General features: G+C 35.2%; 4 protein-coding genes across 4 annotated transcripts; 2 read left to right on the top strand and 2 right to left on the bottom strand.

The window, feature by feature from the left end:
• The first annotated feature begins 1,036 nt into the window (after nt 1-1,036).
• Nucleotides 1,037-2,032, top strand: LOC130720239 (bZIP transcription factor 53-like). The gene has a single exon (XM_057570866.1). The coding sequence runs from the start codon at nt 1,410-1,412 to the stop codon at nt 1,842-1,844; it is 435 nt and encodes a 144-aa protein (XP_057426849.1). The 5' UTR covers nt 1,037-1,409; the 3' UTR covers nt 1,845-2,032.
• Nucleotides 2,033-6,253: 4,221 nt separating this feature from the next.
• LOC130718019 (calvin cycle protein CP12-2, chloroplastic-like) lies at nt 6,254-6,859 on the bottom strand. Its single transcript, XM_057568450.1, has one exon. The coding sequence runs from the start codon at nt 6,786-6,788 to the stop codon at nt 6,393-6,395; it is 396 nt and encodes a 131-aa protein (XP_057424433.1). The 5' UTR covers nt 6,789-6,859; the 3' UTR covers nt 6,254-6,392.
• Nucleotides 6,860-8,687: 1,828 nt separating this feature from the next.
• LOC130718021 (cytochrome c oxidase subunit 5C-2) lies at nt 8,688-9,938 on the bottom strand. The gene is made up of 2 exons (XM_057568451.1): nt 9,804-9,938; nt 8,688-9,107 (listed from the first exon to the last, which is right to left on the bottom strand). Exon 2 carries the CDS (start codon nt 9,069-9,071, stop codon nt 8,877-8,879), a length of 195 nt encoding a protein of 64 aa, XP_057424434.1. The 5' UTR covers nt 9,072-9,107; nt 9,804-9,938; the 3' UTR covers nt 8,688-8,876.
• Nucleotides 9,939-12,197: 2,259 nt separating this feature from the next.
• LOC130720602 (uncharacterized) lies at nt 12,198-16,706 on the top strand. Its single transcript, XM_057571268.1, has 2 exons — nt 12,198-12,797; nt 16,045-16,706. Exons 1-2 carry the CDS (start codon nt 12,371-12,373, stop codon nt 16,584-16,586), a joined length of 969 nt encoding a protein of 322 aa, XP_057427251.1. The 5' UTR covers nt 12,198-12,370; the 3' UTR covers nt 16,587-16,706.
• The last annotated feature ends 144 nt before the right edge of the window (nt 16,707-16,850 follow it).

Below are 16,850 nucleotides of genomic sequence, written 5' to 3'. Positions count from 1 at the left end.
CATAATTGACGTCGACTTTAAATCATCTATTGCTAAATAAATAGGTTTGGTAGCTAATCCTCTTGATAGTACATTAGTAGCATCTAAATGTGCAAATGTCTTTGGCACAATAATTGGTTCATTAGAAGTATGTCCTTTCGATCATCTCATACAAGGACCTTTCAATGCCCTGACATTCACACTCTCAATGCCCTGACGTCCGCGCTGAATATGGAGTGAATTATCTCATGACTAATAATTAATTATATATACATTTTAAATATTATTTATTTGACCAAAAAAAAAACCTTATCTCCAACATTAACTTCAACCAATAAGGTGTTGGTCTAGTAATAAATAAGCTAGACCTAAAGATAAGATCATAAATTTAAATTTTAAGGAAGATTTTTGTTAAGACACGAACATACAACCATATCCTAAACCATGATAAAAGAAAAAGAAAATCTCCAGACTTATCATTGATCTTCTTTAACAATTACAAAAGACCAATACTGATAATTTCAAACGAATCAAACAATGCTCATCTAAGATGTTCTGGACTTATTGGAAATTTGGCTTTATTTTTTTGAAATGAATATTTATCTTTCTTTTATCTTTATAAGAAGCAATCAACACACAATAAATGCAATGGAATAAAAAAATATTCTAAGATGCCAAATCACTATTAACTATTAAGTAAATTATGTTGAACTTAAATCAAATGTAATCAATTCTGGATTTAGACAACCAAAATAAAACATACTTAAAAAATACCACAATAAAAGTTTTCCAAAATAAAATCAAAACTTTATTTTTTCAATTTATAATCATTAATTATTAATTTATAATTGGAAATTGAAAATTGATTATGTGTGCGGGAAAAAGCTGTCTGCGATGAACCTATCGTCAGCGATGACGCGTTTTCAGTTCAACCCACCAATTAGAATTTTCAATTTCCAATTATTAATTATTTAATTCCAAATCCATTCACCGTTCCACGTTTTCAATTCCCCGTTTTGCCCCAATCTTTTTCTATATATACCACCCTTCACTTCCTTTCTTACCTTCTTCGAATTCTCCTCATCGTTATCTTCTTCATTCTCTGATTTCTGATTCCCCTTCTTCTTCTTCGTTCCCAAAACCTTGTTCCTCCGATTTAGGGTTTCTCAGTTTCTCTGATTTGAATTGATTCATATAGCAAAAAATCCCCAATGTTTACAGAGTTTCTATGACGCTCGTCAACCCCATGCGTCGAATTCGTCTCCAACACTCCTTCTCCGTTGCATTCCTCTACTGGTTCTACGTCTTCTCATGAACTCCCTCTCCACCATCGCTTAATCTCTCTAATTTCCCCTTTCTTTCAATTTTGCTACCAATTAGATCTACCAAACCCTAATTTCACAAAAAACAAAAAAAATTCACCGGAAGGAATGGCTTCGGTTCAACGCGGTTCCAGTTCGGGATCGGAAGGCGGAGATCTGGCTATTGACGACAGGAAGAGGAAGAGGATGGTGTCGAACCGCGAATCGGCTCGGCGGTCGCGGATGAGGAAGCAGAAGCAGCTTGAGGATCTGACGGCTGAGATGAGCAGGTTGCAGGTTTCGAACGAGAGTCTGGCTCAGGGGATAAAGGTGAAGGAGGTTTCGCTGATTGAGATGGAAGCTGCTAATGATATTCTCAGGGCTCAGACTATGGAACTTGCTGATCGGTTGCGGTTTCTGAACTCCATTCTGGAGATTGCTGAAGAGGTCAGTGGATTCTCCGTTGATATTCCTCAGATTCCTGACCCGTTGCTGAAACCATGGCATGTTCCTCATGCGATTCATCCTATCATGGCGTCCTCTGATGACATGTTCCTCTTTTGATCTCTGGTTGTTGCTGTTGAACTGGTTCAATTAGGGTTTTATCTGTAGTGTTTATTTTTTATGGTATGTGTGTTCCTCTGTTGTCAGTGAATAAACAATGGGGCTGGTGTTGGTTTTGAATTTGAGTTAGTATGGATGTTATGACTGGGTTTTAAGTTTATGTTAGTAGTTTATCTTGTTTTGTGTTATTTGTGCAATTTTATCTTTTCCATGTTGAATGAACCTGTTCTGTCCCTCTTCTCTTGTGTTATATTATCTGTTAATGTTGGTTGCAAATTTGCAGTTGCTGATTATAGGTTGGTGTTTAAAATTACATCTATTATGGTGTGATGATGAATTGAACAACTATAGTAGTTTCATTAGTGAGCTTTAGAACAATAAGCATTCATTTGTTGTATTCAGGATTGGTTAGGTAGATAAAGTGCGAGAGTCGGTAAACAACTTAATTAAGTGCTTCACATAAGCTAATCTGAGTAATTTATGAAAACAAGCTTAAAATAGATAGGTAGATTGGAAGTTATTTACATAACCTGTTCCAAAAGCAAGAGTGGAGGAAGATATGGTAATGCCCAATTTGTGTTAATGAAGCCAAATGAATATTCTTATGCATTGCATCTTATTCATATGGTGTGTGATAGTGCTTGATGTGAAGTCCTAATGTCCTATTAGACACTTAACCTGTTAATTAGGTGATGGGCGTGCGATAGTGCTTGATGTGAAGTTGAGGTGAAGTCCTAATGTCCGGTTAGACACTTAAACCTGTTAATTAGGTGATGTTATTGTAAGACACTTTTTAGTTTTTAACGACACAACTCTTTATAGATGCATAACCTATTATTTGAATAATGTTCTGGAGATGTATTTGATGTATTTATTTACGCAGGTGTAAAGCCCACTTTTCATAAAAATATTTCTCGAGCACTCATGACCAATCTGATGTGTGTACATAAGCCTAAATTAATTAAAAAAAATTATGGAGAAGCAGTCACAACTTTGAAAGTAAGTTGCGTTTTATGAGGGTCTCATCTTAAATCTTATAGATTAAGAGTAATTCGCTTATTAGACCTATAATGTTGCCTCATTACACGAGGTGTTAATTATGAATCATCTAGACTTAAAACACAAACCCTTCGGCTGTAAAAAAATTCATAATCATGTGTCCCCCACTAACGGATAGTTGAATAATGCATTCAACAAGCATTTATAATTTAACTATTTGTTCTCGCAAGGATTTAGGAATACTCAGATATAGGGTTAGGGTAGCCGATTTCAATAAAAGAGAGAACTTTTTTTATTGAGTGATCTAGTTTTTCATATTGGGGTTAAACCTTAATCCTTAGCTTATGACATCACGAGCTTTATAATTGGCAAATAAGTCTCACAACTAGTCCGACCCAAACACATACGCCAACTTCTGGGGGACTCGCCCCTTCCTAAGGCTACGGCGCTACCCAGTCCAGAAACCTTGATTTTCATTAGTTTTACTTCACATTCATTCCACAATTCCATTTGCACTCCTTTGATTGGTTAGTAAAGATTATCAAATTCTCTATTCCCCCTACATTAGAAGCAATGTTGGTTTATTCGATAGTTTGTTGGTTGGGAGATTGTCTTCTGGCCAACCAATCCTTAATTTGAAACCAACACACAATAAGAAACCAAAGAAACATTTATTAGCATGGTTATAAAAGACGGCAGCATGTGAGTCTTAGGCACACACGTAAGCTATTCATTCTTCTCATTCTCTTTGCTTATTCCTTTCTCATTTCTAACATCCCAAACTCTCGAGAAGATAACCGAGTTTTAAGATTTGTTGTGAAATTTGTAAAATTTTGCTTTGGGGTAGTGATTTTTGCCACGATACGATATCTCAACTCATTTATTTTCCTAACAACTCTGAGTTCACAATTACTAAAATCAATTTTACTATTTTTTTAATCTAAAATCAATTATAACGACGTTTATCCAAGTATTCACTTTAACCTTTTTTTTTATCAGAATCAAAATTGAAATATTTAATCATAATCAATATATGTATGATATATTGATATGAGACAAGCCACGAAATTCTTTAGACATGAAGCATCATTTGGTTTAATTGACCTTTACTGCACGTAGGTTGAATAAAATTGTTGCTTCAGTAAAGATAGTTTGTGCCTTTGTGGTTAAACCAAGGAAGAAAAATAAATACACAAAGTAGTGGAATATTCGTGATTCCTTACATTATTTATCATGTGCTGGAGGATCACAATGAGTTGATTCTGATATTCCTTTTCAGTTTCTAGAAGATACATATACGTCACGTGGGTAATTCCCTTGAAAGTTCCGCGTGAGTGATAAAAGATGTTATAGATGTCGTCCAAGGAAAATCTTGCTTACACGAGGTGCCGTTTGAATTTTGATTATATGAGAAAAGAAAAAGAAAAAATCTTGAAAGAAGCCAGCATTGCAAACCACTCTTAAAGTGCATTTCCTAGTTTCCTACCACAGATAATTTCACTTTCTAGTATGGTTGGCATGGCATAATTGACCAGTCAATTTTTTCTTCTTTGTTGGCTGGTGACTATGAGGCACCCTCTGGCGATATAGTAAACAAGCATGTAGTTTTGTGTCGTGCACGATCAAACCGGTTATAGTAAACAAATCAATTACTAACGCAATAGGGGTGGATAACTTACTAATGTAAAAAACTTTGGATGAGTTACCAAAAAATTAGACCATCAGTAATTATCGACGATTTTTGAAAGTTATCAGAAAAAAATTACTGATGAGACCCTCAGTTTTTTAGTTCTCGGTTGCTCTCTGTCGACTCATTCCTTTTAAAGTCTTCTGACCCCGTGACCCTCAATTGCGTCACACCACCACTAGAACAACCAACCCCGTCACCATCGATCTCACCCAAACCCAAATCAGAGTCCATCACCGTCCAAGACCTAAAACTCAACCATTAAGTTGTGAACCCTCCATCCAAGCTAGGCCAATCAATGTGGCAAATGCTAAGAACTCCAAGAATGCCATTCTAGGCTCCAACACTTGCGCCATTGTAATGGCTCAAACAATGGTGCGTTAGAGTTGGGTGAAGTCATCGTAGTGGGCAAGAGGTTTGCATCAATTATGGGCAATGTGCGAATCTAATCCCAGTTTAGTAAAAGATGATGATTTTTATGAAATTTTAGAAATTTTACACATTTTGAAGTTACCAAAATAACCTCGACTATTCATTGTATATATCACACATCACTTTTCGAAGTGCTGCATAAAACAACACAACTCTATTATTTATTTAATTTTTTTTGTTCCAACTACGAGTTCACCCAAACAAAACTAAATTAGAATTACGGGGGAATGCCATTTATTTTAAACTTTAAAATTTTGCTCATTAGTGATTTTAAGGACCCATTGTTCACAAAAAAACACATAAATTTGTAAGGCATTTAAAACTTCATGGAATATGTGAGACAAACTAAATATGAAAGCTTTAAAAAAAAGAGGAAAAAGCTTTAAGCACTCGTCACCCCTTTAGGGGGAGGGATCCTATTCTCATTTGGGAGTTCCCCCTTTAATCTTCTTCTTCTTCAGTGCGTGAGCTCTCTACCACAATAGGTAGTTCTTTTACCTAAATAAGTGGGTTTTCCTCCATCCATGCTGTGGGGTTTGTCTCTCATATGGGAGAGTTTTGTTCTTCCTCTTTTTCCATTGTTGCCTTGCCACCCACCGCTTCTGCCACCTTCTCTGCCGCTCCTCTGTCCACCCTCTACTGTCACCACTGCACCTCCTTCCACCCTCTGTCACCACCATCCGCTGCAAGCTCTGATGTTGGATTTGGGGACAACTTTGCATGATCTTTGCTGCAAGCTCTGCTGAATGCTTCATCAGGCTTTGTCGCTAGTTTCCCCACGTTCACTATTGCCGCCACTTCTCTTTCACCCTCTCTTTCATCGCACTTGAATTTTTGTTTACTGACTTTAATGAATTTCGTTTGGCCTTTCTAGTAGTCGTTCATGCTCATGCTCATGCTCAGAGCTTGAGGCCTCGAAAGTCAAGAAGTGACATGTAATTTTTTTTATTATCAAATTTTCACTTTTAGACAACAATTATGGGCTTTTATATGACTTAGGGATTTTACTTCATGTTGAACCGGATATATCAGCTTGAGTGTATATGTTTTATTCTTAATTTAATCACCTATTTTTCTTGCAATATCACTCTTTAAAATTTATATTCACACATGATGTAAGTCCATGTTGAACACTCCTTTAGGTGTCAATCTAAACATCTTTAAAGAAAACACGACAAGAGTAAAATCTGCATAGCACAAAGCAACCTAAATAAGAAATCATCATTGTAGATGCTATAAGTTACTACTATGAATTGAATCATAAGAGGATGAACTGATGAAGCTATAAATATAATATGAATGCCCGTTTGATTACCTTTAGGAGATGGTATTAAATATTGGATCATGCTAAATATATAGGAGTAAAAATTAATCAATACATAGTGTATACTCCATTCAACTCCAGTAAGCTAAACACAGAATTTGGAATATCAGTTATCGTAGGTACGGCACTCATCAGTCTCCGGGTTCTCCTTGCAGTAGTTCTCAAGCGGGTCGGTTTCTTTCAGCTTGTCCCTCGCGTGGCTCGCCGCCGCGCTCAGCTCCTCCACCTCATCCCAAGCCGCGGCACACTCGCCGCTGGTAGCATTTTCCGAGCATGTCTCCTCAGCACTCTTGATGCTCTCCTCCACCTTCCCTGATATTCCCTCCGGTGCTGCGCGCACGGGTTGGAAGCTAACCATCCGACCGGACCGGACCATAGCGGGACACCTTTGGTTGAGCAACTGTGGGAACCTGATGGCTTGTGGCTTTTGCTTTTGCAGTGAGTCTGGTCCTTTAGCAAGTACCCCAGGGCTTGAAAGGCTCACACCAGCTATTGTTGCCATTTTCTTTTTCTTTGGTTCTCTTAGCTGATATGAGTGTAGTAATAATGATAAGGTTTAATGGGAATATAGAATCTGCTAGCATATATAAGTATAGAATGGAATCAATGCTTGTGAATATTTCTGGACGCATAATTCTTATCTTGGTGGCAACCAATTGTTGCCTTCCACGTCGCAGCCCTTATGTTAAGATATTTATTTTTTATGGGCACAGAATATTTGTTCTTTTATATTTTCATAAATATTGCTGGGAAAGAAATGCATAGCTCTTTCTCTTTGTAATTGTGAGTGGTGGCTAAGTAAGGGGTAGAAGTTTTGGATTAGTCATAAAAATCTTGATATTTTGATGCTCTTTGAAAAATTGTTTGTTTGGAAGCGAAAACATCAGCTCTCCGTTAACACGCTATCATATGTTAGCCAACCAGATGTTATGATATTTGCCGTAAAATAATACGGACAAAATACTTACCTCTCTCTATTACGCAATTTGTGTTCATAAACGTGTGTTCCTATATCATAACGAAGAGTTTTATTTATTTTTTAAACTTGAATTAAGTGATACTGGAATAATCAAGCAAGATTTCAGCTTTACGGTGTATTTTGAGGGCACAGCTACTAAACAGTAACGATGTTAACACACAAAGAGTAACTGTATGTTTGCACAATCGGATCATTGCCAAATACAGCAGGAGATCAATATAAAATGGCACACTCAAGGAAAGCTGTGAAGGGTTCTTTGGTGCCCACTTGAGATGTGGTCACTAGTATCGCTAGTAGTCCTATTGATTAACTATCATTCTTCCAACATTCGCCATGTAAAGGCTTGGTAGAAGTCATCTATTGATATTCTACCCAGTAATACAATTTGTCAAAAAGGAAGTCAAGAAGTCACCAATAGACATTGTAAAACAGACTATCTCTTTAGTAACGTCTAAACACATTCAAAGTACTATGGGTTATAATTTGAGAATGACTTCATAATGCAATAGTGCTCGTTAATCAGATCAAAGCCTACTAAATAACTCAGGTAGAATGACCAAGAATTTTCAGTACAATCATATATTCTTATCAGCCTAAAAAATGCAGGAAATTAGATAATTGTTAAGTCCAAATTATTCTTGTTAACACCTCTCCTTAAAGCTTAAGCTACTCAGTAAAAGTCTATGTCAAAGTCCAACTCTCCTAAAAGTCTAATCTGTTTGGTGAAGGCTAATAAGAATAACTTGCATATCTCTACTATCCCTAGCCACCAAAGCCGAAACAGACTATATTTCCTCTACAATAGCTGGACGGACATTATAACTATTTCAGTAGCTTCTTCTATCTACCATCCAGCTACCAAATACTTTTGAGAAAACAACAAAAACAAAGATATTTATATCAAGAAGTTTTAGGTTTATACTATAGTATTGGGAGGTGCTACATTTGGGAAGGATTTTATATCCTTGACAACCAGATGTGCTATTTACAGATTGTGATCAGTGACATTTTCTTCTACTATAGCTGGACTCTGTATTCGTAAAAGTTGTATAGTGTTGAAATTCAGGTATTGCATGGGAAGATATCGAAGAATATATGTTGGGATTTAGCTAATAAGACTTGGCACAGTTGTAATGCTGTAATATAAAACACTGACCTAATACATGTACTTACACCAACATTCTAAGTTAACCACAAGTGAAAATGTGCAATGCAACAGATTCAAGTGCAGCCCAATAATATATCCTTCACATAATAAACATCTTAACACTAATGATCTAACTGTTCTAAAGACAAGAGACACCTCATTTGTGACATTACATCTTGCAGCTTAGTAGTAAAAAGTATAAACAAGCTACCAAAATCTACAGCGTTAAAAAGAAAAAGGTAAGCATATACATTAGAGCAGCAAGAAGATAATAATTCAAGCATGAAATAAAACTCAGCTTCATAAAATTTCTCAAGCAAACTTAGTCCACAATCAGTGCAAGAAACTTATTTTTTTCATCTTAGAGTAGTTAGCTCATATATATTTAAAGAGCCAATTGAATATTGAAGGACAAAAGAAAAACGACTATAAATGGAGAGCAAAAGCACAAAGCAAGAACATTATCACTCTTCCTCAGCAACAACGCCAATCTCACCCTTTTCCAGTAAATCATAAAAGGTCCTGGTTTTCCTCTGTTCATTCCAATGATGCATCTTCCAGACACTACCAGCAGCTAAACCGAGCACCATTCCAATCACAATCTCCTTGACAACACTCGGTCCCTTCAAGGTAGCATGAGCAATCCTAGGACCAGCCATTTGATTCACTTTCTTTAAGCTTGTGAATTCTACAACCTACAAAACAATAGTCAGTCAAAAATATATAAAATACACTAGAACACAGATCAAAAAGAGCCTGACCAATCTTCATTAACCAATCTAATAGTCCGTCCGGATTCAACAAAATGAAGGACCGAAAAATAAAGCACACGGAAAGGCATAGTCACTCATTACCCCCAAGTAGTTTGGCACACCCTAAAATGGGGGTAAGAACTAAGAAAATAGGGGGATTACCCACAAACTTTCGATCCGGTGAATCAATGAAGAGTGAAAAAATATAGCTACCCATAAAAAAAAGCATACATTTTTAGTTATTACATTCACACACAGAAAAGTATCAGCTCAGTATAGCTTCTTATCAATTCGGTTTCACAAAACTTTCTGTGAAACCAACTTTGTGCATCATAGAAAATCCTATAAGGAACAACCAACGCAACACCAATAACATAAACAGAATACCAGCATATAAACAACAATTTCCCCATAAACTATAGCAAATATGAAAATTCCTACGAATGAATTTTCTATCAACAGATTCGACTGCGACAATCGCGTATTTTTTTAGCTGAAAAGAAATGTTAGGGTTTGAGAGATCAGATCAAACAACGAGCAATCATGTTCTATTGAGAAAATCACAGTGAGTTGGATTCTAATCTAGGGTTTGAAGATCTGTAACAAAAATGCAGAAAGGGAAAGAGAGAGAGAACTCACGAGAGAGGCACACAGCACAGGCGAAGACAAAGTTGTGGAGTCGAGGGAGTTCAATCGCACCCATTTGGTTAGTTTTCGTTGATGTATCTACGAGTGCAGGCCAGGTGTTAACGTGGGCCCTGAAAGCCCAACTAGTTCCATTTGGGCTTTTAAATATGCAGCCTGCAGGTCTCCAAATTTTGGCCTTATAAACTTTTTTTGGTATTAGCCCAATATCACACATGCGGGTGTTATAAGACATATTCTCTCGAAGCTCAGATATCACTTTAAGGTGATTCACCTCTTTTAACAATCTACATACGCATCTGTCAAGAATCAAACCGTCGACTAAATGCTTAAGAAGTTCAACTACCTACCAACTCTGCTGAGACTTGTTTGCTTGAAAAAAAAAACCTTATCTTATATTCTATTCTAGAGATTTATTTTTGCTTATTAATGTGTTTTCTTTTCTTACCACATCATGTACATCATTCATGTATTGTGTCTCATATTTTTTTCTATTCTACTCCTATATCTAATTCATTAGATAGAAGTGGTTATGTGTATGACTTATTTTCCTTAATTACAAGGGCATGTTAGCAATGAAACCTATCCCTTCACCCGTCTATTGATGAATTTCAAGATATGACTTGCTAGTTGTTAATATACTCATTCTAATAAACTAGTGGAAATATGCCAATCCCCTGTAAGTTTGTGTTCTTGCATTGACATGGAGGTCCTAGACTTGGGGTTTTATGCGGTCATTATTAAGCTTAAGTTAAAACTTGTCTTATTAAATGAGGGGCTTAGCCTTTTATAGTGGGGCTAAATTATAACCCTAAGACAAGGATTCCTGCTGGTAGAGGTCAAGCCGCCCCACGTAGAGCGAGACCATTCCAATTTGTTAATGTACTTTAACTTGTTTCCATGAATGAATCAATCAACGAAGGAAAATTGACTTGAAAGTATATATTAATGATAATATTAAGTAATAAACTTTTTTTCTAAATTACCTCACACCCAATAATAATTATGAGATCAATGTACTTGAGAGCCCGTTTGGTGGTCAGGACAAGATAGGATAGGAAAAGATAATAATCATATCATGTCGTTATCTTTTGTTTGTAGCGCCAATAACATATGATAACACTGTCTTGTCTCCTATCTTATCCTGTTAATCATGTGTAAAAGTTATCCTGAGGAGGGAGCTAAAATAGAACATGATAGGATACCAATTATATATTTTCTTTCAATATGCTAACTTCAAATTAATTTATTTTAATATTATATAATTTATAATTTATAATCATAACAATTAATAAATATAAAAATATTAATTTAAATCAAATACATAAATAAATAAAATTATTATTCATAAATAGTAAAATAGACTACTCACTTACAAATATTGATTTATTTATAGTAATAGACTAATTTAATATTTTCATCTCCTATTATTTAAAAATTATTTATCTACTTGTATAATAATTTAAATATAAATTACTTTTGAAATAATAATATTTTTAATTTAGTTCATTTTTCTTATTTATCATGTGTCACAATTAAGTGAAAATTAATTAGTTACAAATATTGATTTTTTAATAGTAATAGTCTAATTTTCTATTTTCATCTCCTATTATTTAAAATTATTTATATACTTATATAATAATTTATAATTTAAATATAAATTAATTTTGAAATAATAATATTCGTAATTTGGTTAATTTTTATTGTTAATTATCACGTGTCACAACTAAGTGAAAACCAATTGATTAATTGCATAATTTTATTTAAAATATAGGCTATCTTCAAAACAATAAAATATGCTAATTAATAAAATTCAAATTAATTTTAGTTATTTTAAAATATAGACTCAATCATAAAAATATATAAAAAAATTAAATTTAATATAATGATCAATTTTGAAATGTATTTTTATTCAAATATAAATCTGATACATTTTCTTATCATATCCTGTCCTTATCATGTGCACCTCAAACACAGGATACGATAAGAGTCTATCATGCTCTTATCCTATCCTATTGTTATCCTGTTCACATATGAGTTCCTATCATATCCTATTCTGACCACCAAACGGGCCGTGAGACTGAAATTTCTTTCCAAATAAATTATCATTCACATTGCCAAAATATTAAATACTTGGTATAAAAATAGAGATTAATTTCTATACACCGACGGTGTAAATAAGTTTTACACCATCATTCAATCACATCCCTCCATTTTGTTAGCTCACAATTGATTTTGAATTTAATACTATCTAAAATAAAAAATGAAAGGTTGTGATTGAATAATGATGTAAAACTTTTTACACCGTCGGTGCATAGAAATTAATCTCATAAAAAATATCTAACTTGGTGAAGCAATATTAATTGTGCAAGCAAATTCTACGGTGTTTTATTTTCCTTCCTCTCCCTCCTCGTATTTGACAATTGACAAGACATGGTTTCCCAACACAGTTCGCGATTGGTTTAATTACTCCACACCCATTTTTTCTACTACCTAATTGCCATCAAACAAACTTGAACACCCATTTCCACACACACAGTTTCAACCACTCTCTCTCTGTCATGGCTCTCTTCTCTGCAAAATCTCTGACCTTCCTAGTGCTACTAATATCCATTCCCGTCGGCATAATCATCTCTTTAGAGCGAGCTCAACCCGCCACTCATGTCTATCACTACCACAGCACTGGCTTTTTCAGAGAATGCGCCAAGTGGGATTCCGACAACAACCGTTTCATAGTCTCGTACTTCGAAGGAGGTGTCGGTCAGATTCCGGTGGTGCCGGCCGGAGGAGAAGCTGTGTTGGAGGAAGTGACGGTGGTTAGAGAACCGGAGTTAGCCGGTAACGCGTCGTTGGGGATGGTGATTGACCGGTCAAGGAACCGGATTCTGGTGGTGAACGCCGACGTTTTGGGAAATAGATACGGCGCTCTCGCCGCTTATGATCTCTCTACTTGGAACCGTCTTTTTCTTACCCCACTCACCCGTACCGGTAAGTATAGTACTATTCATTTTTCTTTTATGCATTTGTGAAAACTGAAAAGGACGTGTATATATAAATTTTCAACTCAAACTTTGTTTAAAATGAGCAAATTGTTCTTTGTTTTTTTGAAAGTAAATTGTTCTTTGTTAAATCAAATAAAAATGATTTTTTAAGTGTACTACTAATGTATTTTCATGACCGATAATTATGAGATTAACTCTCGTGAGCATCTAGAAGTACATTACTCATTTTCGCCAATCAAATATAATGATGAATAAATACAATTTGATCTAGTTTTTTTAAGATATGTTTTTACTCACTTGATATATAGTTGACCAATAATGTTTTGTTTTATAATTAATTCCACCTCCACTTTGGGAGGTAGTGAAGAAATCAAAGAGAAATAAGTAATATGATATGTGATGTGACATGAAATGTTGAGAGAGATAATTTTTTTTTTTTATAAAAATGAGATGAAAGAGAGAAATAAGTGATATCATTACTCATAATTGACTCTCAACCAATAAATCATAAACTTAGGTCCTGCCTATAAAAAAAAAAAAACTTAGGTACTTTTTTTTTCTTTCTTATTCTTTAATGTAATATGGGATTTAATAAGGTAGTATATGGCTAAGAATCTTGTGTGTGCAAGATGCTTTGCCTGCAGCCACGGTTGTGTTATGTCTTTATTCACATTTTGTATTCATTAATTGTATTATCTGCTCCGCATGCTGCACGTTTGGTCTTCTTTTTAATTTGTTGCTTGCAAGGGTAGAATTTTCCTTTAGCATCATGCAATTTTTTCAAAGTAGACTAGCTTAGCTATTCATATTCTTAGCATTAATTTAGGTGTTCCATAAATCAATTAAGATCCCTTGATAAAGTCACACTCTGGTTTAGATGGCCCAACTATTCTAACATGGAAATTCTAATTCAGAACACGCATTACTAGTACAATATTATTGGTTAACTTAAAATTAGAGTTATTTTATTTAATATTTATTTTCGATGATGTAAACAACCCTTAATTTGGTGTTGTGTTTCCAAATTCTTTTACCATTGATTTAAAAAAAGATTAATCATAGCTAAGAGTTTTTTTTTACATCAAAAAGATAAGTTACACTTTCTAGCAATTGATCTCTGGACCTCCCCACCCAACCCATATATCCCCTAACTCTTACCACTTGAACTATCATTTAAGAATATTATAACAAGGAGCTTAAATAGCTTTTGAAGGTTAGAATTGATTCTGATAAATTACAGAAAGCTGTTAAAGATGTGAGAGTGAGAGTGTGCATACCTTAACGATATTAGTCAAAGCAAGAATACCTAATTCGTAAATAAACACATTAATCTAGCAAGAAAGCTGTTGGTGCTTGGTAGGTATGACAGTTAAACGGTAAGACCATGAGCAATGGTTCAACAAAAAATGTTTTGTTTACCCCTTTCCTACCCCACTTTTTCTCTTCCCAACACTCCACATCATCTTCTCTCTCCAATTCAACACTCTCTCTACAATTACCCACTCCAATGATTTTACTTAACTCTTAACACCCTACCTCACCACTCACCACTCACCCTACCCCACCACTTTTTTATTTCACATTTTTATTTAATTTTATATTTTTGTTTTTATGATTACATAAAATTACAATGTTGAATTAAATTAAATTAAAACAATAAACACTTAACAATTTAATTTTTTTTTAAAATATAGACTATAATTGATGACTGGTTAAAATATAGACTATAATTGATGACTGGTTAAAATATATCTCACAGATCCATAAGATGGATGAGAGTTTGGAACAATTGATGACTGGTTAAAATTTTGTATGTTTTGAGGAGGTTGGTTCGAATATTGATTTGGATCTGGATAATAGTTTGGAATTCGAGGACGTTGGTTGGAGATTTGATGTGGGACTTGATAATAGTTTGGATTTTGAGGACGTTGGTTGAAGAATTGATGTGGGACTTGATAATTGGTGAGATTTTGAGGACGTTGGTAAGAAATTTGATTTGGATCTTCATAGTTGTTGTGATTTTGGTTGTAAAATGGGTTGTTTGAAGAATTCTGGGTGTTGAAATGGTGATTGTTGGAATCCATTTCAAAACAAATGTTAATAGATAGATAAATAATATGGTGAGAGAGATAATAAGAGAGTGAAAAAACTTGGTTTTTTTTTCTGTGTCCAAATCAAACGAACCAAGTCTCTATTTATAGAGAAAAAAAATCATGAATTTTGGTATAAATTTTTTTTCCAGAAATTTTTTTTTTGATGAAATAATTGAGTTCAAAAGATAAGGAAAAACGAAATCCGGAACCACCAATCAGAGGACGCCACGTGGCAGGGGAGGAGAAAAATCCTGCGCGTGTAGTGCACGCGCCTGTTTTGGCCTTTCAGAGGGCGCCACGTGGCGTCCCTCTCTCCTCTCAACAATGTTGAATTCCTTCAACAAACCAGCCATCCCTCTCTCCTCTCAACAATCCTCAACATCATTTTCCAACAACCATTGTATATGGTCTAAGATGGAGAGAGTTGACGATAATTTAAGTTGAGTTGTTGTCCAAATCTTTTGACATTAATTTGCTCTAACCTCTAAGATACAAAGTTAGTTTGTTCATTTGATTTTAACTATCTGCCATACATATCAAAGCCACAAAACATGTCTGTAAATGAATTAGTCATGTCACCTCAGTGAATGCCACCACCAACATCAGTGTCTTGTATTGTATGGCCTATTATATTGTTGGCTCTTAAATGGAGTGTAGCTTTCAAACTGTGTTGGCTTAGATACCGCTGGTGGTGAGTTGTGGGGACATTATGGAATTATTAACTGCGGGATTTGATATCTGTTGAGTGTAATGTGAACAGACTTTATAAGAAGAGTTACATTCACTTGTCTTTAAGGTTGAAAGGTATCAGGAACCATAGAGAGAAAGAAAGGGAACTCAGAAAGGTTAAGAAACTGAATAGCAGTGAAATTGCATTAATGAATTTATCACAACTGAACAACTAAGTGTATGACTAGTTAACAACTAAGTGATGACTAACAATAACAAACTGCTAACAAACTTCTAACAAGGACTTCTTAATTCTTATCATATAAAGTGCGTGATTGTGTGCTAACGTCCGTATGCAATGGTGACACTGTATATCCAACAACAGCCTAAATTTGCTATTGTAATGTGACATCTCTCATCCTTTTGAAGCACTTGTCTGTTTCATTAATGTCGGTTTTCCGTCGCCTGCAGGTGATGAGAAGTCCTTTGCTGACGATGTTGCAGTAGATGCAGAAGGCAATGCCTATGTCACTGATGTAAAAGGCAGTAAAATATGGAAAGTTGGGGTGGATGGAGAGCTTCTATCCATCATTAGAAACCCACTTTTCACCCCAAAAGAGTGGTACAAGACCTTTTTTGGGCTAAACGGCATCGTTTACCACCCAGATGGGTTTTTGATAGTGATCCACACTTTCAGCGGCAATTTGTTCAAGATTGATTTAGCCAAAGGAGAGGAAGTGAAGATAATAAAGGTAGAAGGAGGGCCTCTTTATTTTGGTGATGGTTTAGAACTGTTGTCTCCTAATAAGCTTGTAGTTGCTGGGAGCCCTTCAGGGAGATTAGTGGAGAGTGCAGATGGGTGGGACACAGCTTCTGTTGTGGCAACATTCTCAGGGCCTAAGCACCGTTTGGCCACAGCAGCAACTGTGAAAGATGGCAAGGTGTACTTGAACCACATGCTTGGAATGGGATACCCCAAAAAGAAGCATGCTATTGTTGAGGCTGTTTTCTAATTGATACTTTGCAGAAATCTGAACTGCGTTTGATTGAAATCTGTTGTAACCTTCTCTTTAATTTCGGTCTTGTAGCATGATCTTGATACTTTCCTCAAATATAAGCTGCATTTGTCTGGATTTTGGTGTGCCTTAGCCTGCTTATAATGTATGGTTTTGAAGCACTTCTTGTCCTCAATGGTTTCCCATTAACTCACTTGTTTTTTAGTGAACCTTACATAAATTTCAATCAATCAATAAGAAAGTGTTGGGAAAGTAGTGCTA

The sequence above is a fragment of the Lotus japonicus genome, chromosome 5 (assembly GCF_012489685.1).
Source record: "Lotus japonicus ecotype B-129 chromosome 5, LjGifu_v1.2".
NCBI lineage: Eukaryota > Viridiplantae > Streptophyta > Magnoliopsida > Fabales > Fabaceae > Lotus > Lotus japonicus.
Note: the sequence above shows the minus strand (reverse complement) of the source record. Positions and strands in the feature narration are given on the sequence as shown.

Bases quoted from the DNA above. Each gene is read 5' to 3' on its own strand.
- LOC130720239 (XM_057570866.1), top strand. From the start codon at position 1,410: ATGGCTTCGGTTCAACGCGGTTCCAGTTCGGGATCGGAAGGCGGAGAT.
- LOC130718019 (XM_057568450.1), bottom strand. From the start codon at position 6,788: ATGGCAACAATAGCTGGTGTGAGCCTTTCAAGCCCTGGGGTACTTGCT.
- LOC130718021 (XM_057568451.1), bottom strand. From the start codon at position 9,071: ATGGCTGGTCCTAGGATTGCTCATGCTACCTTGAAGGGACCGAGTGTT.
- LOC130720602 (XM_057571268.1), top strand. From the start codon at position 12,371: ATGGCTCTCTTCTCTGCAAAATCTCTGACCTTCCTAGTGCTACTAATA. The intron at 12,798-16,044 runs GTAAGTATAGTA...CGTCGCCTGCAG, and splicing joins TACCCCACTCACCCGTACCG to GTGATGAGAAGTCCTTTGCT.